Source organism: Peromyscus maniculatus, chromosome 1 (genome assembly GCF_049852395.1).
Source record: "Peromyscus maniculatus bairdii isolate BWxNUB_F1_BW_parent chromosome 1, HU_Pman_BW_mat_3.1, whole genome shotgun sequence".
Lineage (NCBI taxonomy): Eukaryota > Metazoa > Chordata > Mammalia > Rodentia > Cricetidae > Peromyscus > Peromyscus maniculatus.
In genome coordinates this window covers 29,706,072-29,722,756 of record NC_134852.1, presented here as the reverse complement: position 1 = coordinate 29,722,756, position 16,685 = coordinate 29,706,072, and the positions used below count along the sequence as shown (strand labels likewise).

The 16,685-nt window shown below is 50.8% G+C and overlaps 3 protein-coding genes across 4 annotated transcripts; 1 reads left to right on the top strand and 2 right to left on the bottom strand.

Annotated features, from left to right (window-relative positions):
• Positions 1-1,809: 1,809 nt before the first annotated feature.
• Positions 1,810-4,862, bottom strand: Snrpd2 (small nuclear ribonucleoprotein D2 polypeptide). The gene is made up of 3 exons (XM_006993744.4): positions 4,718-4,862; positions 3,095-3,274; positions 1,810-2,075 (listed from the first exon to the last, which is right to left on the bottom strand). Coding segments are annotated over exons 1-3 (357 nt in total). The 5' UTR covers positions 4,720-4,862; the 3' UTR covers positions 1,810-1,900.
• On the bottom strand, positions 4,741-5,430 carry LOC143273377 (uncharacterized). Its single transcript, XM_076572696.1, has 2 exons — positions 5,051-5,430; positions 4,741-4,912 (listed from the first exon to the last, which is right to left on the bottom strand). Exons 1-2 carry the CDS (start codon positions 5,185-5,187, stop codon positions 4,741-4,743), a joined length of 309 nt encoding a protein of 102 aa, XP_076428811.1. The 5' UTR covers positions 5,188-5,430.
• On the top strand, positions 4,849-15,653 carry Qpctl (glutaminyl-peptide cyclotransferase like). 2 transcript variants are annotated; one of them, XM_006993743.4, is made up of 7 exons: positions 4,849-5,662; positions 6,129-6,272; positions 7,394-7,675; positions 12,342-12,494; positions 12,604-12,703; positions 14,045-14,161; positions 15,217-15,653. In XM_006993743.4, exons 1-7 carry the CDS (start codon positions 5,390-5,392, stop codon positions 15,360-15,362), a joined length of 1,215 nt encoding a protein of 404 aa, XP_006993805.2. In that variant the 5' UTR covers positions 4,849-5,389; the 3' UTR covers positions 15,363-15,653. The 2 variants fall into 2 exon arrangements, with proteins under 2 accessions (XP_006993805.2, XP_015842745.1); XM_015987259.3 differs by lacking the exon at positions 6,129-6,272 and having other exon boundaries at positions 4,924-5,662.
• The last annotated feature ends 1,032 nt before the right edge of the window (positions 15,654-16,685 follow it).

Sequence of the window (16,685 nt, the reverse complement as noted above, 5' to 3'; positions counted from 1 at the left end):
CCCTGGTTGTCTTGGAACTCACTATGTAGACCAAGCTGGCCTTGAACTTGCAGAGAAGTCTCTGCCACTGCTTCCCTGAGTGCTAGGATTAAACACATGCACCACCACGATAGGCCATAAAGATCCCTCTTGTTTTGTTTGGATAGGGTTTCTCTGTGTAGCTCTGGGTGTCCTGGAACTCACTATGTAGACCAGGCTGCCTGTATCTCCCCAGTGCTGGAATTAAAGGCATATGCTACCACACCCAACCTAAAAATCTATTTTTAATCTATGCGTATTTGTGTGCAGGTGCCCAAAGGAAGTCAGCAAGGGTGTTGGCTCCCCTTGTAACAACCCCCTGTAGTTACAAGCAGCTGCCAGATGTGGGCGCTGGGCACTAAACTCAGTAGCCACTAAGCCATCTTACCAGCCCCAGGGGCTATCTTGATGTAGCTTCACTGTTTTCTAGTTGGGTGACTTTGGGGCAAGTCATCGCCCTTTCTGAATCTCAGTGGTCACCCCTGAACAAGGTCTATAGCCCTGGTGACACAGGCCTGTTACACTAGCTGCTTGGAAGACTAAGGCAGGAAGATTGCAAATTCAAGGCCAGCCTGGGAAACTTCCTGAGACGTCCCTGTCTCAGAAGAAAGAGTGAAGAGAATTAGGGAGATGGCTCAGCGGTTAACAGTACTTGTTGTATAAGCAAGAGGACTTGAGTTCAAATCTGCAGCACCCACCCACAGCACGGCGGAGACAGGATGCTGGAGTTTGCTGGCTGACAGCCTAATTCTATTCATACACAAGAGACTGGAGGGCTGAGGATGTAGCTCACGGTGGAGAGCCTGCTAAGCATGGGAGATCTTAGGTTCAGTCCCCAGTACCACAAAAGAACAAAAGAGAGAAAGCTTAGAGTCCATACCAAGACTGTTCTGACAGCCACTGAGGAATACACGCCTTTATTGACCAAAAACCACAGGCCTTCTCTCCTACAGGCTTCCCCATTCTGCACAGGGCTTCCATAGATCAAGTCGACAGCGAGGTGGCTGGAGAGGTGGCCAAGCAGTCAAGGTTGCCTGCTGCTTTCATAGAGGACCTAGGTTTGGTTCCCAGCACCCACATGGCTGCTCACCACCATCTGTAACTCTACTTCCAGGGGATCCAACCCCCCTTTTCTGGCTCGAGGGCACCAGGAACAGACATATGCAGGCAACACACCTACACGGTTCATGTATATTTTAAAGAGGGAAGCTATCCCGACCTCAGGCCTATGATCTCCTGCATCTACCTCGTATTTGGAATTACCTGGACTGTGGGGATATTGAGATACTGAGACAGAATAGAGCCATGGGTGGGACAGAGGGCCCTGTGTACAGTCCAGAACAAGGCAGAGTCCTTCCATAATCTTCTTGCAATGAACAGGCTACCTTTCCCCACCTGTACCTCCCCACAAATTTGCCAGAGAATCCCTCTGCCCACATCACACAAAAGATAAATTAAGATCATTTCTGTGGCCAGGTGGTGGTGGTGCACGTCTTTAATCCCAGCACTCGGGAGGCAGAGGCAAGTGGATCTCTGTGAGTTCGAGGCCAGCCTGGTCTACAGAGTGAGTTCCAGGAAAGGCGCAAAGCTACACAGAGAAACCCTATCTTGAAAAAAACAAAAGATCATTTCTGTCTCAATTGTCTTCTTCACAGACGGGGCAGATGTGCTTCACCTATTCACAGGTCCCGTCCTAGTGCCTAGCCCATGATAACCCGACTCTGTCTCCCTCTCCCACAGTCCACTCTGTTCACAAGATCCAAGGGCAGAGAAGACCATCAGAAACAAAACAACAAAAAAACACAGGGTTTTATTTCCATCCCATTGGGCAAGGCTCGGCAGGGCAGGGAGCAGGCTCTCATAGAGGGAAGAGGCCTCTCCTCTACTTGCCGGCGATGAGCGGGTTCCGCAGCACCACAATGACCGAATCCCCGCGCAGGAACATCTTGGAGATGTAGCGGTCCTTGTTGACAGGCTTGGACTTCTTCTTACCCTTGCCGCTCTTGGGGACCTCAGTCCACATCTCTTTCACATTCTCCAGCACCATGTTGCAGTGCCTGGTGAGACAGGGGTTGGGGAGAAGGCTGGAGTGAGAGGGGGCATTCTGAGTGCGCACCTCTGCCTGGCACTGGGTGATCCCCCTAGCAGCAGGCATGGAGAAAGGGTGAAGCTCCAGTACCATCTCAGCCCATTCTGTTCCTCAGTTTCCCCCTTTCTGAAATGGAGTTATCTATTTCACAGAGCTGACTGAGGACTGGTGAAGGAATGCAGTATTTCTGAAGCATGACCCCGGCATAGTAGAGGCAATCAAAATGGCTCCACTTCTGCCATCGACTCTAAGTACTTGGGGAAACAGCAGGAGAGAACACCTCTCCCTCCAAACCCAGAGGGTCCCAGGGTGCTGGGGTTAGGCATGGCTCCCAACACGTGCACGCCAGTGCTGCACTGTCCTGTCCTCATGGCGCCAGGTGGCCATGTGTTTACACTTGGATCAGTTCCTTCCAGAAATGCTTGCTTGGGGATGGCGAACGTGTACAATGATGGACATGTATGACTAGATCATAAGACAACTCCTTAAAGAAGGCACGACCTTAACTAAAGGATGAACCAGGCAGGATGGTGTATTCCATGCCTGTAATCCTAGCACATGGGATATACACGTAAGAAAGACAAATTTCAGCCGGGCAGTGGTTGTGCACACTTTAATCCCAGCACTCGGGAGGCAGAAGCAGGTGGATCTCTGTGAGTTCGAAGCCAGCCTGGTCTACAGAGTGAGTTCCAGGACAGCCAAGGCCACACAGAGAAACCCTGTCTCAAGTAACACACACACACACACACACACACACACACACACACACACACACACACACACACACTAATAAAATGGCACCCCACCCCCACTTTCTGATTTTGTAAATTTGTTTTGATTTTCTGTGGCTGGCCTCTAACTCATGGTGATGCTCCTGAGTGCTGAGATTAAAGGTGTTTGTCACCATGTCCAGCTTACTGCCATGATGCTTCTGGTATAGTCTTCCCTTCAGGCCCCTCAGACCCCGCCCTCCCCGACAGCACCCACCTGTCAAAGGCCTTCACCCGTCCCAGAAGCTTCTTGTTGTTGCGACAGTTAATGAGCACCTGTGTGTTGTTCTTGACTGACTGCGTGAGCACCGAGAGGGGACCTGTGTTGAATTCCTCCTCCTCCCGCTTCTGCAGCTCCTCTGGGGTCATCTCACTCTTGGGTTTATTGAGGAGACTCCTGAGCAGAGAACCCATGCGTGAGATAGGTTCAGGTTGGAAGTGTGAGTGGTCACAGTCACTGTCCGGTGTGTCCTCAACCTGGCCCCCCAACACCCTCCCTGGTCAGTCTTTTCTGGAGGTAGGAGAGACACTTCCAGTTTAGTCTGCTCCAGCTCCTCTAACCACACCTCTTCCACCCACTTCATTGATGGCAACTCCATTCAGTGGCTTCTCTAAGCTAAACTACTGTTTAATTGATTTCTGTTTTGGGGACAGGATCTCATATAGCTCAGGCTAGCCTTGAACTTGCTCTGTAACTAAGGATGACCTTCAATTCTCAATTCTCCTGACACCACCTCCCAAGTTCTGGGATTACAAGGGTTCACCATCATTCCTGGCATTCGATTCTTCTCTAACAACTTACAGCAAGCCTACCCTCACATCTTGTCATCTACCTCTACAATATATCTAAAACCTGGCCGTTTCTATCCATGGCCTAAACTTCCATCACCTCTCTCCTGGTGCCCCACCCCCATAACATCTAACTATGTAACCCTGGCTGGCCTGGGGCTCAAGCTGTCTGTCCCTGCCTCTAGAGTGCTGGGATTAACGGCATGTGCTACCATGCCCGGTTTGTGTGGCGCTGATGACTGAACCCAGTACTGGTAGCCAAGTACTCGTCCACAGAGCTGTAACTCCAGCCCAAGGATTTCACTCTTAGTGTGTCCTTTTGTGCTAGCGACTCAATGTCTTCATTCAAGCTCTTGATCATCTAACACACTGTATACACCCATTCATTACTCTATGGCCTCCCTACCCATTCCTTTTACAAGTCCCAGTGAGATTTTTCACGCCTCTTGGGGGCAAGGACCTTTTATTCACCATGTGTCTTAACTTATAAGCTGTCTATGTAATATCTGCTCAATGAATTAACACACCAAACCACCGCAGTAGCTTGCTACTCTAACAGTCTCTAATTAGGTCGAAAAGCCGCATACCTGTTCTCTAATTTATCCTGGTTAAGTCTCTCGTTATTATTATTTTTTTTCCTAGAGCCCTGCACTATTTTTATTCTTTATCCATTATACCACTCCCATTTAAAACTACTATTTCTTTTGGAAACTGTCTCGCTGTGAACCGTGCCACGAACTAGCGATCCTCCTGCCTCAGCCTGGGACTCTAGGCATGAACCACCAGGCTCAGCTTTCCTCTTACAGTCCATTTTCACAGGACTCAGTACCTGGGAGAGTCCTAAGCCCATTGAAGGAATAAAGCCGTCCCCCTCCGGAACTCATGATCCGCCCAAGGCCCCACGCCCGGTCTCAAGCACCGCAGGAGAAAACACACTACGTTCGCTTGAAGGACTCTGCCCCCCGGCTACGAACACCCCATTCCCACCGTTAACCTGCTACACTGACCCCCTCCGCCCTCGTGACCCCGCCGAAGCCCAGCCCGGCCTCACATGGTGGAGGTTTCGCTCGCAGATCACTCCCGCCTCCACCGCGTTGCTCGGGCCGCCGGAGTCGAGCGAGGGGAGGGCGGGACTTCCGCCGCCTGCGGCTCACTTCCGCCAGCGCCTGCGCAACCCACAGCAGAGGGTGTGGGCGTGCCCTGTTGCCATAGTGACCCATCCGCTGGCGGCTGCCGTTGGAAATGCCTGGGGGTGGAAGGATTCGAGGCCATTGAGGATCACAATAGGGGGTCTCTGCTCCCGACTAGGAGGGGAAAACAAAAGGGGGCCTGACTTGAGTTATTCCCTGTCCAACAGTCGATGTGGAGGAAGGGAACGCAATACCGTTTCCAAACAGCCGCCGACACGCTGTTCCCATGGGGGCGTGGCTTCGGGCAAGCCAATCGACGCCTTGCTTTAGGGGTTGGTGCCGCCCCTTTTTCCTGGAGCGACGGTTCCTGGATGTGTTTCTTGAGCGACATTGTGAGGGGCGTGGCTCCGCGCCGGCGAGAGCGGTTTCACACAGTCAGACGCACGTCATTGGCTGATCCTCTCCGTGGGGGCGGGCCCTAGGGTTTCCGCGCTGCCTTTTGGGTTGTACGACGTTTAGTACAGCCAATCGCAGTCACTTGGGGGACGAAGCAGCCACTCTCCTTGTTTATGGTTTTTTTTTTTTAATCCACAATGGGCGGATCTTGGCCTAAACTCAAACCCCAGTCCAGGGACTGGTTTCAGGGCGAAGCTGCCATGCTCTCCGGGAGCCGCGGGCGGCCCCGGCAGCGGCTCGGGGATCGGGGCTTCATGCAACCGCCCGCACTTTCCAAGCGCCGCCTGCTGCCGCGAGTGCGGCTCCTGCCTCTGCTACTGTTGGCGCTGGCCCTGGGCTTGGCTTTCTACGTCGTCTGGTACGGCTGGAACCCGGGATTTGAAGAGCTGTCACGGAGCCGGGATCTGCGGGTGAGGCCTGGCTGGGGCCCGGGCACGGTCGTTCCTTCATTTCCTTTCCTATAGACTCTCAGGTTAACGTGGCTGTATCGTATGGCCCTGGTCTCAGGTGCCATCTCCTTTTCCATCGTTTGAGCGCATGCCCCTTCCCAACAGAATGAGGCTTCCGGCTTGTTTTGTAATAGCCCTTTCTGAGCATGAAGGGTCAGCATAGCAACACGGGTAGATTGGAGTTCTACGCCCAAGCCATCTATTTCAAAGAATCTCCATCACCCGGTTTTCGATTTCCCCGTCAGGACTGCAAGTAGGATGGACCCGATTTGCTTCCAAGACTTTCTCCCAATCTAGGATATACCCTCCAAGTCTTTGACGCATCACCCAGAAGAGTCAGGGCTCCTAGGGGGGCAAGGGCGCCCAGGAGAGGGTGGGAATGGGGTTGTCTTCATTTTTCTTTTCCCCATCCCATTTCCCAACCAAGGCCCCGCTGATCGGAAGCCTTCCAGAAGCCAAGCTGCGGAGGGTGGTAGGGCAGCTGGATCCGCAGCGTCTCTGGGGGACTTTCCTGCGCCCCCTGCTGATTGTGCGACCCCCAGGTAGTCCTGGCAATGTCCAAGTGAGAAAGGTAAAGGGTCTTATTTCCCATCCTAAACTCCTTTCCCCAGCCTGTCAGGAAATGGAACTCAGGCATCTAAGAATCCAGGAACAGCCAGGAGGCAGACTGGGCTCTGATGCGGGGGAGGTGTGTGAACCAGACTAGATTCTCACGGTGTGCACAAATCCCAAACTATACAACCCCTGCCAAGAGCGTCTGTGTATTTAGGCACAGCAATGTATTGTCTGGTGAGATTGAAATCAATATGATCTCCACTATACAGATGGAGAAATTGAGGCCCAGGGGAGTTATTACATTTAGTTATTACATAGTTGTTCAAATTCCCACAGCTACTTGAGGTTAGAATACAAGGTCAGCTTCAGAATGGGTGGTGTAACATTGCTTTGTTGCCATTTAGACACTGCATTTAGGATCCACCTTAGTTGGACTAGTTTTCTTAACCTCTCTGGGACTCAGTTTTCTCATCTGCAAAATGGGGACATTCACTGACATTGTTAACTTCATAGGGATTGTAGAACAGGCTTGGCACAGAGTGAGAGCTTTTTAAGTCAGACCTTGTCTCAACAGGAGAGCACTTGCATAGAATCCACCAATGTGAGACTGGGGGTGTGGCTCAGTGGTAGAAGACTTGCCTAGTATCCACCAGTGTGGGGTTGGGGCTGTGTCAACAGCATGCGGGAAATCCTGGGTCAGTCCTCACCACCATGCAGAGGGAGAGGGTGGAAGTGAGTTATTTGAAGGCCACCCTAGATGTGATTTTGGAAGAATCAACATGGAGAGAGAGAGACAGAGAGAGACAGAGAGACAGAGACAGAGAAAACTGTCCATAGCTGGGTATGGTGGTGGCCTGGGTCTATAATCCTTTCAGGAAGCAGAAGCTTGACCTAGGGTTCTAGGACAGCCTCAGCTACACAGCAAGTTGGAGGCTAGCCTGGACTACAAAGCCTGAAGTCTTGTTGCTATCAAGAGGTGTGGTTACCCACATCTGGCACACAGTTGTTCATCAGCAAAAGCCCAAGTGGGACTCTCTAATCACCCAGACTGCTCTGCGTGGCTCCAGTCACATGACCCTTCTCCCCACCTCCTGCCCAGTCCCCGTCCACCCTCCTGCCTCTCTCTCTTGCCACTAGTTCCTGGAGGCCACGCTGCGGTCCCTATCAGCAGGCTGGCACGTGGAACTGGACCCCTTCACAGCTTCAACACCCTTGGGGCCACTGGACTTCGGGAACGTGGTGGCCACACTTGACCCGGGAGCTGCCCGTCACCTCACCCTTGCCTGCCATTACGACTCTAAGTTCTTCCCTCCTGGGTCACCCCCTTTCGTGGGGGCCACAGATTCGGCAGTACCCTGTGCCCTGCTTCTGGAGCTGGTCCAGGCCTTTGATGTGATGCTGCGCAGATTCAAGAAGCAGGTGAGAGTTGGGGAAGGTGGACTGTCACTGCCCACATCATCACTTTCTTCTGTCATTCTTTTCTTTTTTGAAATAGGGTTTCACCAGAGTGTAGCCCAAGCTGGCCTTGAACTCAGCCCTTCTTCTGCATCACCTTTCCAAGCAGTGGGGTGGCAGGTACACGCCACATACCCCACCTTTGTTTTTTCCCACCTCCACTGTCCTCTTTGTTTCCCAGCGTATGCTCTACGCACTGAGACACAAGGTCTCATGTAGGCCACACTAGCATCAAACTCAAGAATTTGAACTTGAATTTCTGACCGTCTTGCCTCCATCTCCTGAGAGCTGGCATTATAGCCATACATGCATGCCTCAGTTAGGGTTTCTATGGCTGTGAAGAGACACCATGACCATGGCAACTCTTATAAAGGGAAACATTTAATTGGGGCTGGCCTACAGTTTCAGAGGGCCAGTCCCTTATTGTCGTGGCGGTGACGTGGGGGCATGCGGGTAGACAGGTGCTGGAGCAGGAGCTGAGAGGTCTACATCTTGATCCACAGGCAACAGGAAGTGAACTGTGTCCCATACTGAGTGTAGCTTGAGCATGGGAGACCTCGGAGCCCACCCCACAGTAACACACTTCCTCCAGCAAGGCCATACCCACCCCAACAAAGCCACACCTCTACTCCCCATGGGGGCCATTTTCTTTCCAGCCACCATATATATTCCCTGCCTGGGGTACCAGGACTGGAGTACTGCTGTGGTAGGTCTGATCATGTTTCTGGGAGTTTGAGTCAGGAAAGCAGTGGAATGCTCTAAGCACTGCTCAATGGGCCAGACTGAGTAGGAGTGTGGAAGACATTGGTGCTGAGTGTGATCTGATGAACTGTACGAGCCTTCACAGAGGCTTCAGAGGAGAGGAATATTAATATGTGTCTACAGTTTGTTCTTGTGATATTTTGATGAAGAATGTGGCTACTTTTTGCCCTTGTCCAAAGAGTGAGTCTGAGGCTAAAATGAAGAGTTTTGGATTAATTCCGTTGGCAGAGGACATCTCAAAACAGCCCACTATAGACTCTGTCATGTGGTTACTCATGTTAACTCTGGGGTTTGTTTGTTTTTTGTTTTCTTTTTGATTTTTTAGTTTTGTAGTTTTAGTGCCTTTCCTGGATCTCGCTCTGTAGACTAGGTTGGCCTTGAACTCACCGAGATCTGCTTGGCTCTGCCTCCCGAGTGCTGGGATTAAAGGTGTGCGCCACCACTGCCTGGCTTATGTTAACTCTTATGAAGATTTATAATGATAAAGAGCAAATTGAGAAAGGAAAAATACAAAATGTACAGAATGAGGAGAAAAGGGGCACCAGAAGTGGGATAGAGCTAAATTCTGTGTTCAAGGAGATAAACAGATTAAGAAATAGATTAGGGCTGGAGAGATGGCTCAGAGGTTAAGAGCACTGACTGCTCTTCCAGAGGTCCTCAGTTCAATTCCCAGCAACCACATGGTGGCTCACAATTATCTATCATGAGATCTGGTGCCCTCTTCTGGCCTGCAGTCACATATGCTGTATACATAAATACATAAATAAATAAATAAATAAATAAATCTTAAAAAAAAAAAAAGAAATAGATTAAAGGGAGTAGTGACCTCAGGGCAAGATGCCACCCAGCTACGTTTCCAACTAGTGAATTAAGAATTAAGAACAGCTTTAGGTCCAGGCATGGTGGTATATATATGTCTTTAATCCCAGCACTCTGGAGACAGAGGCAAGCTGACCTCTGAGTTTGAGGCCAGCCTGGTTTACAGAGCAAGTTTCAGGACAGCCAAGCTTAGACAGTGAAGGAAACCATTGAAAACAGAAAGCTGGTGAGGATATAATTGAGCAAGGTGGCCATGTTCCAGGCCCAAACAAGCAGCAGAACTTGGCAGCTTCAGCCACATGGTTCCATCTTTAGAGTCAAGGATAGAAGAAAGGCGTTATGGAACCTTCCTCTAAGACTAAGGAAAGCTGCTGAGACCAGGCATGTGTCAGGGGTGTCCCTGCATGGAGGCCCAGAGACGCCATTGTGTGAAGCTGTGAAGGTGGAGCCTGGATTGCCTTGGACACCCCAATATGTTAGAGATGCCAGAGCCGTGGGATACCTGCCCAGGAGAGCTGCTAAGAGGGAGAGGGACCGGCCTAAGAGGAAGGAGTAGGTTGCAGTCAATAACGCTGAAGGAGCTGGAGATCGGAAGAGCGTTCGACATCAGATGTGGAGATGCAGAGTTTGGAGTTTGCCCAGCTGGTTTTTGGTCTTGCTTTGGTCTAGTATTTCCTCACTATGCTCCCTTCCCTGTGTTTTGGAATGATAACATATATCCTTTGCTATTATATGCTGGAAGTATGTGAGCTGCTTTTTGATTTTGATTTTGCAAGGGGGTTACAGTTAAGAGCTTGCATGAAGTCTCAGAAGCGACTTTGAACTTTGGACTCTTAATTAAGTTGGAGACTGTTACAGACTATGGGGACTTTTGAAGTTGGACTGAATGCATGTTTGCAGTATGATATGGCTACAAGTCTATGGGGGCCAGGGAGTGAATGTGATGGCTTGAAAGAAAACGGCCCCCAAAAGGAGCAGCACCATTAGGAGGTGTGGCCTTGCCGGAGTGGGTGTGGTCTTGTGGGAGGAAGCGTGTCACTGTGGGGTGGGCTTTGAGGTTTGCAATACTTAGGGTCTGCCCAGTGTGACACACAGCCACTTCTGCTGCCTGCCATCAAGATGTAGGACTCTCAGCTCCTTCTCCAGCACCATGTCTGCCTGCATGCCCCCATGGCTTCTCACCGTGACAATGATGGACCTAACCTCTGAACTGTAAGCCAGTCTAGATGAGAGCTGCTGTGGTCATGGTGTCTCTTCACAGCAATAGTAGCCCTGACTGAGACACTGCACTGCCACGTCTCGTTGATGCAGTTCTGGAGACTGAACCCAGGTCTTGATGGATGCTCAGTAAGCCCTATCAACTGAGCTACACCCCCAGCTTCCCACAGGGATCTTTCTACACCCTAAGTGGCAGCTCCTGCCCTCCTGTGGCCCCCATTCTGGAGGGGAGCCCATGAGATGCACTGTTAGTCTAGCAGTTGTCCCGTCATGGCTGCGCTCTAGCCACGCCCCTATCTGTGCCCTCCAATCCACAGGCTTCATTTTCACCTCATTAGCATTTGCTCTTTGCTCTGCACAGATTACGTTTTTTTCTGAGATATGCCCCCCCATGGCTCTCCAACAGTCTTTTTTTTTTTTTTTTTTTTTTTTTTTTGCAAAGAAACTTTTCTGACCACCCTCAAATACCTTCCTGTCACTGCCCACTCCTTATGGTACTGATGACTCATTTTCTCTAATCACAGCACTTTCCATGACCGTACAGACCCGGCTTCTTCTCCTCCCTGTTATGTCTCCCTGAGTCAGAATAAGATCGGACCTCAGTAGAAGCTGTGGGGTGAATGAAGACACACACTTCATTATGTTTCTCTCCCCCTCAAGCCCTTCTCAGGCTCTGTACTGCTCCTGTACTATAACAACGCCTGAAGTCTGTGGATCTTGCAGACTCTTCTGCTACCTGTCAAACCCTCGGGCCCCGGCTCTGCTCCAGGCTGCCCCCTTGCCGGGGAACACTGTTCCCTTTGCCAGGCCAACTCTTACCAACTCACCCCCGGTGCAAATATCCCTATCCAATAGAACCAGTGCCCACTGTAGGCCAGATCACCCTTCAGCCAGCCTCCTGTGCCTTCAGAAACTAGATCTTGGGAGCATTTGTCCCAATCCCAATCATGTTTCATTGTACAGTTATTCCCTTTTGCTTGGGTCTGTCTGTCTGTCTGTTGCGCAACTGGGCTTAAGGAATAACACCAAGAGCTGGTTCATTTAGTTCTTACAGACCTGGATTCAAATGTGATCCTGTGAACAGAACTATTAACCCCATTCATAGAAGAAGAAATTGAGCCAACTCTGGTGGTACAGGCCTGTAATTCCAGCTTCTCCAGACATGGAGGCCTGAGGAGCAAGTTCAAGGCCAGCCAGGGCTACACAGTGAGCTCAAGGGTAGCCTGGGCTATACAGTGAGCTCAAGGGTAGCCTGGGCAATTTGGTGAAACCCTGTCTCAAAAGGGTGTAGCTCAAGCCAGGTGGCAGTGGCACATGCCTTTAATCCCAGCACTTGGGAGGCAGAGGCAGGCAGATCTCTGTGAGTTCGAGGCCAGCCTGGGCTACAGAGTGAGTTCCAAGAAAGGCTCCAAAGCTACACAGAGAGACCCTGTCTCAAAAAAAAAAAAAAAAAAGTGTAGCTCAGTCTACAGTACATGTCTAGCAAATGGGCATCCCTAAATCCATCCCCCAGCAGCACAAAAAAGGGAAAAAAAAATAAAAATGGGCATTGTGCTGCACACTTGCAAACCCAGGTAGGGAATCAAGAAGGATGGGAGCTTCAGGCCAGCTTGGGCTGCACTAGACTTTATCTCAAAACAAAACAAAGTTGCCATATCTAACAACTGCCTAAAGCATGGATCTGAACCCTCTTGGCTCACCCTGTGACTTCCGTCACCACATCGCATGAACAGGAACACTTGGTTTGTCCCATGCCAGCTGTGTGCAGAGGCAGGGCATGTGGGTGGGCCATGCCAAGGATTGGTACTGATTTGGTTGCTTGTTCCCACAGGCAGCACCGGTGACCCTGCAGCTGCTCTTCTTGGATGGGGAGGAGGCGCTGAAGGAATGGGGACCAAGGGACTCCCTTTATGGCTCCCGGCACTTAGCTAAAATCATGGAGTCTACGCCGCACAGCCCCGGTCCCACTAGGATCCAGGCTATTGTAAGATCCATTCTTCTGGGCTCTGGAGCAGAGGCAGGGAGGGGGAAGGAGGGCAGGGTCAGCGCATCGGACAGCCTCGGCAGCCTCCAGCCCCGGACTCCTTCCCCAGGAGCTCTTTGTCCTTCTTGACCTTCTGGGAGCACCCAGTCCAATCTTCTTCAGTCACTTCCCCCGCACAGCGCGCTGGTTCCAACGACTGAGGAGCATCGGTAAGGAGGGTGGCCAAGGCCAGCGTAGGCCAGTCACCTGACCTCTGTGTGCTCATCTGCCTTCTCTCCCCACCCCTGGGCTAAGAAACTAGGACAGAAACAAACTGACCCTAGGAAGGTTGAGCGTAGCGGCTGTGACAGTCTCTTGTCCGAGACTGTGAGACTGGCCTAGTTTCAAACCCTGGGTCTGCCTGGCAAGACACTTCCTCTCTCTAATCTTCTATTTCTTTTTGTTTTCTTTTTGTGGTTTTTCAAGACAGGGTTTTTCTGTAGCCCTGGCTGCCCTGGAACTCTTTAGACCAGGCTGGCCTTGAACTCAGAGATCTGCCTGCCTCTGCCTCCTGAGTGCTGGGATTAAAGGCGTGCGCCATTACCACCCAGTTAAGCCTCTATTTCTTATATGTAAAATAGGCATGGTGATAATGCTAACAGAGCATAGTTGTGAACTGGTCATCACAGTGGCGCATGCCTGAAACCTGGACACTCAGGAAGCTGAGGCAAGGAGATCACAAGTTCAAGGCTATCCTGGGCTACATAGTGAGTTCCATGCTAGAATAAGCTGCCTGGTGGTGTTCACCTGTATCCCAGCACTTGGACGTCTGAGGCAAGAGAATTGTGAATTCTAGGCACGTCTGGGCTATGAAGCAAGACCTTATCTCAAAATAACTATCAACCTACATGGGTGGTACATGCCTGTAATCTCAGCTGTTGGGCAGGAGGATCAAGGGCTCAGTCATCCTCATCCACATCATCCTCATCCACACAGGAGTTAAGGTTAGCTTGCAGCTACATGAGAGCCCGTCTCTAAAGTGTCATAATAAATACATAGTTAAATTTAAAAGTTAGGAACTCTGAGGTCAGCGCCATGGCTCAGTAGGTAAAGGTGCTTGCCTCAAACGCCTGGCAGCCAGAGTCACTTCCAGAACCCATGTAAGGGTGGGAGAAAAGCGACTGACTCCACAGAGTTGTCCTCTGACCTCCACACGCACACAACCGCATCACACAGACAAATAATAAAGAAATAGGGGCATCCACCTTCTAGACAGAGGAGGATTAAATGAGACTAGGAATAGGAAGGTTGCCATTAAAAACAAAAAAAAAAAACAAAACAAACCATGGTGCTGGAGAGACGCCTCACCAGTGACCAGGGTGCTTTTCCACAGGACCTGGGTTCGAGTCCCAGCACCCATGTGGCAGCTCCCAACTGTAACTCCAGTTCTAGGGGATCTGATGCCCTTTGGCCTCCCAGGCACTGCATGCACACGGTACACACGTTTGTATTGTTTTGGGGTGACACCTCTGACTGCTGACTGATTTTGCTCTACAATCTTGCCTCTCCAGAGAAGCGCCTTCACCGTCTGAACCTACTGCAGTCTCACCCACAGGAAGTGATGTACTTCCAACCCGGGGAGCCCCCCAGCTCCGTGGAAGATGACCACATCCCCTTCCTCCGCAGAGGTACATAGTACAAAGCCTCTTCCCCAGGGCTGGGGGCTGCTGGCAAGTGCTCAGTCTTGATTTCTCCATCTGTGAAGTGGGGAGAATGGAGGGCGTCAAAAGTGCAAATGCATGCCCAGCGAGCCAACAGCGCTGCCTCTTGCGTGCCAGGCAAGCACTGTTCCATTTCCTCACTGGTTCCTTCAGTGAGTGCTTCCACGGGCAGGTGAGGAAGTAGGTGTCACAGATAGTCTAATGGGCCCCAGTGCCTGTCTCTGTGGTTACACAGGGAAACATTCGAAGAGCAGGATCCCAGTGAAATGTAAGAGCTAAGAGTACAGGTTCACCGGGCAGTGGTGGCACAAGCCTTTAATCCCAGCACACAGGAAGCAGAGGCAGGAGGATCTCCATGAGTTTCAAGGCCAGCCTGATCTACAGAACTGGCTCCAGGACAGCCAGGGTTACACAGAGGAGTCCTGTCTTAAAAAAACAAAAAAGGGCTGGAAAGATGGCTCAATGGTTAAGAGCACTGGCTGCCTTCCAGAGGATCCAGGTTCAATTCCCAGCACCCATGTGGTAGCTCACAACTGTCTGTAACTCCAGTTCAAGGGTTCCAACACTCTCACACAGACATACATGCAGGTACATCACCAATGCACATAAAATACAGATAATAATTAAAGCAAAAACAACAACAAAATCCCCAAACAAAAAAGAGATAAAGACAGGGTTTCTCTGTGTAGCTCTGACTGTCCTGGAATTCACTTTGTAGATCCAGGATGACCTCGAACTCAGAGATCTGCCTACCTTGGCCTCCCAAGTACTAGGATTAAAGGCATGCATCACCACACCCAGCTCTAACTACTTTTCTTAAACAATGTGTACCCTCTCACATTTAGAATCATTCTTCAGGGCTTGGGCATGTAACTCAGGGGTAGAGCACTTGCTTAGATGCCCAAGGTCGTGGGTTGAGAGGTTATATAAGTGCTAGCACTATCTTCTGTGGCTGTGGGTTGAGGGGTGCTCTGTAGCAGCTGTGGGTTGCAGCTGGAGGCCCTATCTCCTGTCCCCTCCAGGGGTCCCGGTGCTCCACCTCATCGCCACGCCCTTCCCTGCTGTGTGGCACACACCTGCCGACACTGAGGCCAACCTCCACCCGTCCACCGTGCACAACCTGAGCCGCATCCTTGCTGTGTTCCTGGCCGAGTACCTGGGACTCTAGCCTGCAGACCAAACCTTAGAAGGATCTTAACACTCAGCTGGGGACATGACAGGGGCATCTTGAGCCAGTGCAGGGTGGCCAGGCTCACCTCAGATGTATGCTACAACCATCTCAAGGCACTGCATTTCAAGGACATGCCAGGAACACTGAGGGTATGAGAGAGCCAAAAGAATATTTTTGGCTTCTGTCCTCAAGTAAACGGACTGGTCTAGAAGTTCCCAGGGACCAAATGATGTGTCATGGGCTGGTACCTGAACAGCACTACCAACCAAATGAATCCTCTGTGGCTAATGTTTTATGTCAGTTTATTTCTCAGAACGGCATCTTGCTGCTGCATGGACCCAGTTCTGACTCCCTCGTAGGCACGGGTTCAGAACTCAGGACGGAGACTAGCTCGGTGCTTGACCTTCTGCTTGACTCGGGCTAAGGGGAAGCGAAGGCCACAGTTCCCACTGGGAAACGACATTAAATGAGTTTGCACACTCGAGGTGAGATCTTGCAGGTTAGAGAGAATGAAGTGGTTCTCAAAGTGGAACCCCCTTATGAGAAGTACTTCAAATGAAGCTGCCTCAGATGATACTTTGGGAAATACTTAGTTTGACAGTGGGAATGGACTGAACAGACTACGTGTCCCTGGACCCAGGCAACCCTGGACCACCATTTCCTTTTGTAGAGCAAGCTTGCCATGAAGGAAGGGACAAGGGATCCACCTGACTCCACCTCCGCTGGGATTAAAAGCACAAGTCACCACACCCAGCACTATTTTTTGTTTTTGTTTTTTTTTAAAGACAGGGCCTAACTGTATAGCCCCGACGTCCCTGGAACTGTGCAGTTCATGTTGGCCACAAACTCCCAATCCTCCTACCCAGTCCTGAGTGCTGGAGAACAGGTTTCTACCCCGACACAGCCAGCCAGGGGTTGCTTCCTAAGTCCATGCAAATCAACGGGCTTCTAAGATCTACCCCAAACCCACTGAACCAGGACCAGTGGGAGGGGCAGGATAGTAACAGAGTGGGTATCGTGGAATTCTTTTTTTCGGTTTTTTGAGACAAGGTTCTTCTGTGTAACAGCCCAGGCTGTCCTGGAACTCACAGAGATCCGCTTGCCTCTGCCACCCGAATGCTGGGACTAAAGGCGTGCATCACCACCGACTGGCTTGTGGAATCCTTTAATCCCAGCACTCGGAAAGCAGAGAGGCAGGCGGACCTCTGAGTTCAAGGCCAGCCTGATATACAGAGAAACCCTGTCTCAAAAAACAAAAAAGGAATAAACATTTGTGGGACCTCCTCATTAACTGAATTTGGAGCACCTTATCATTAAGGC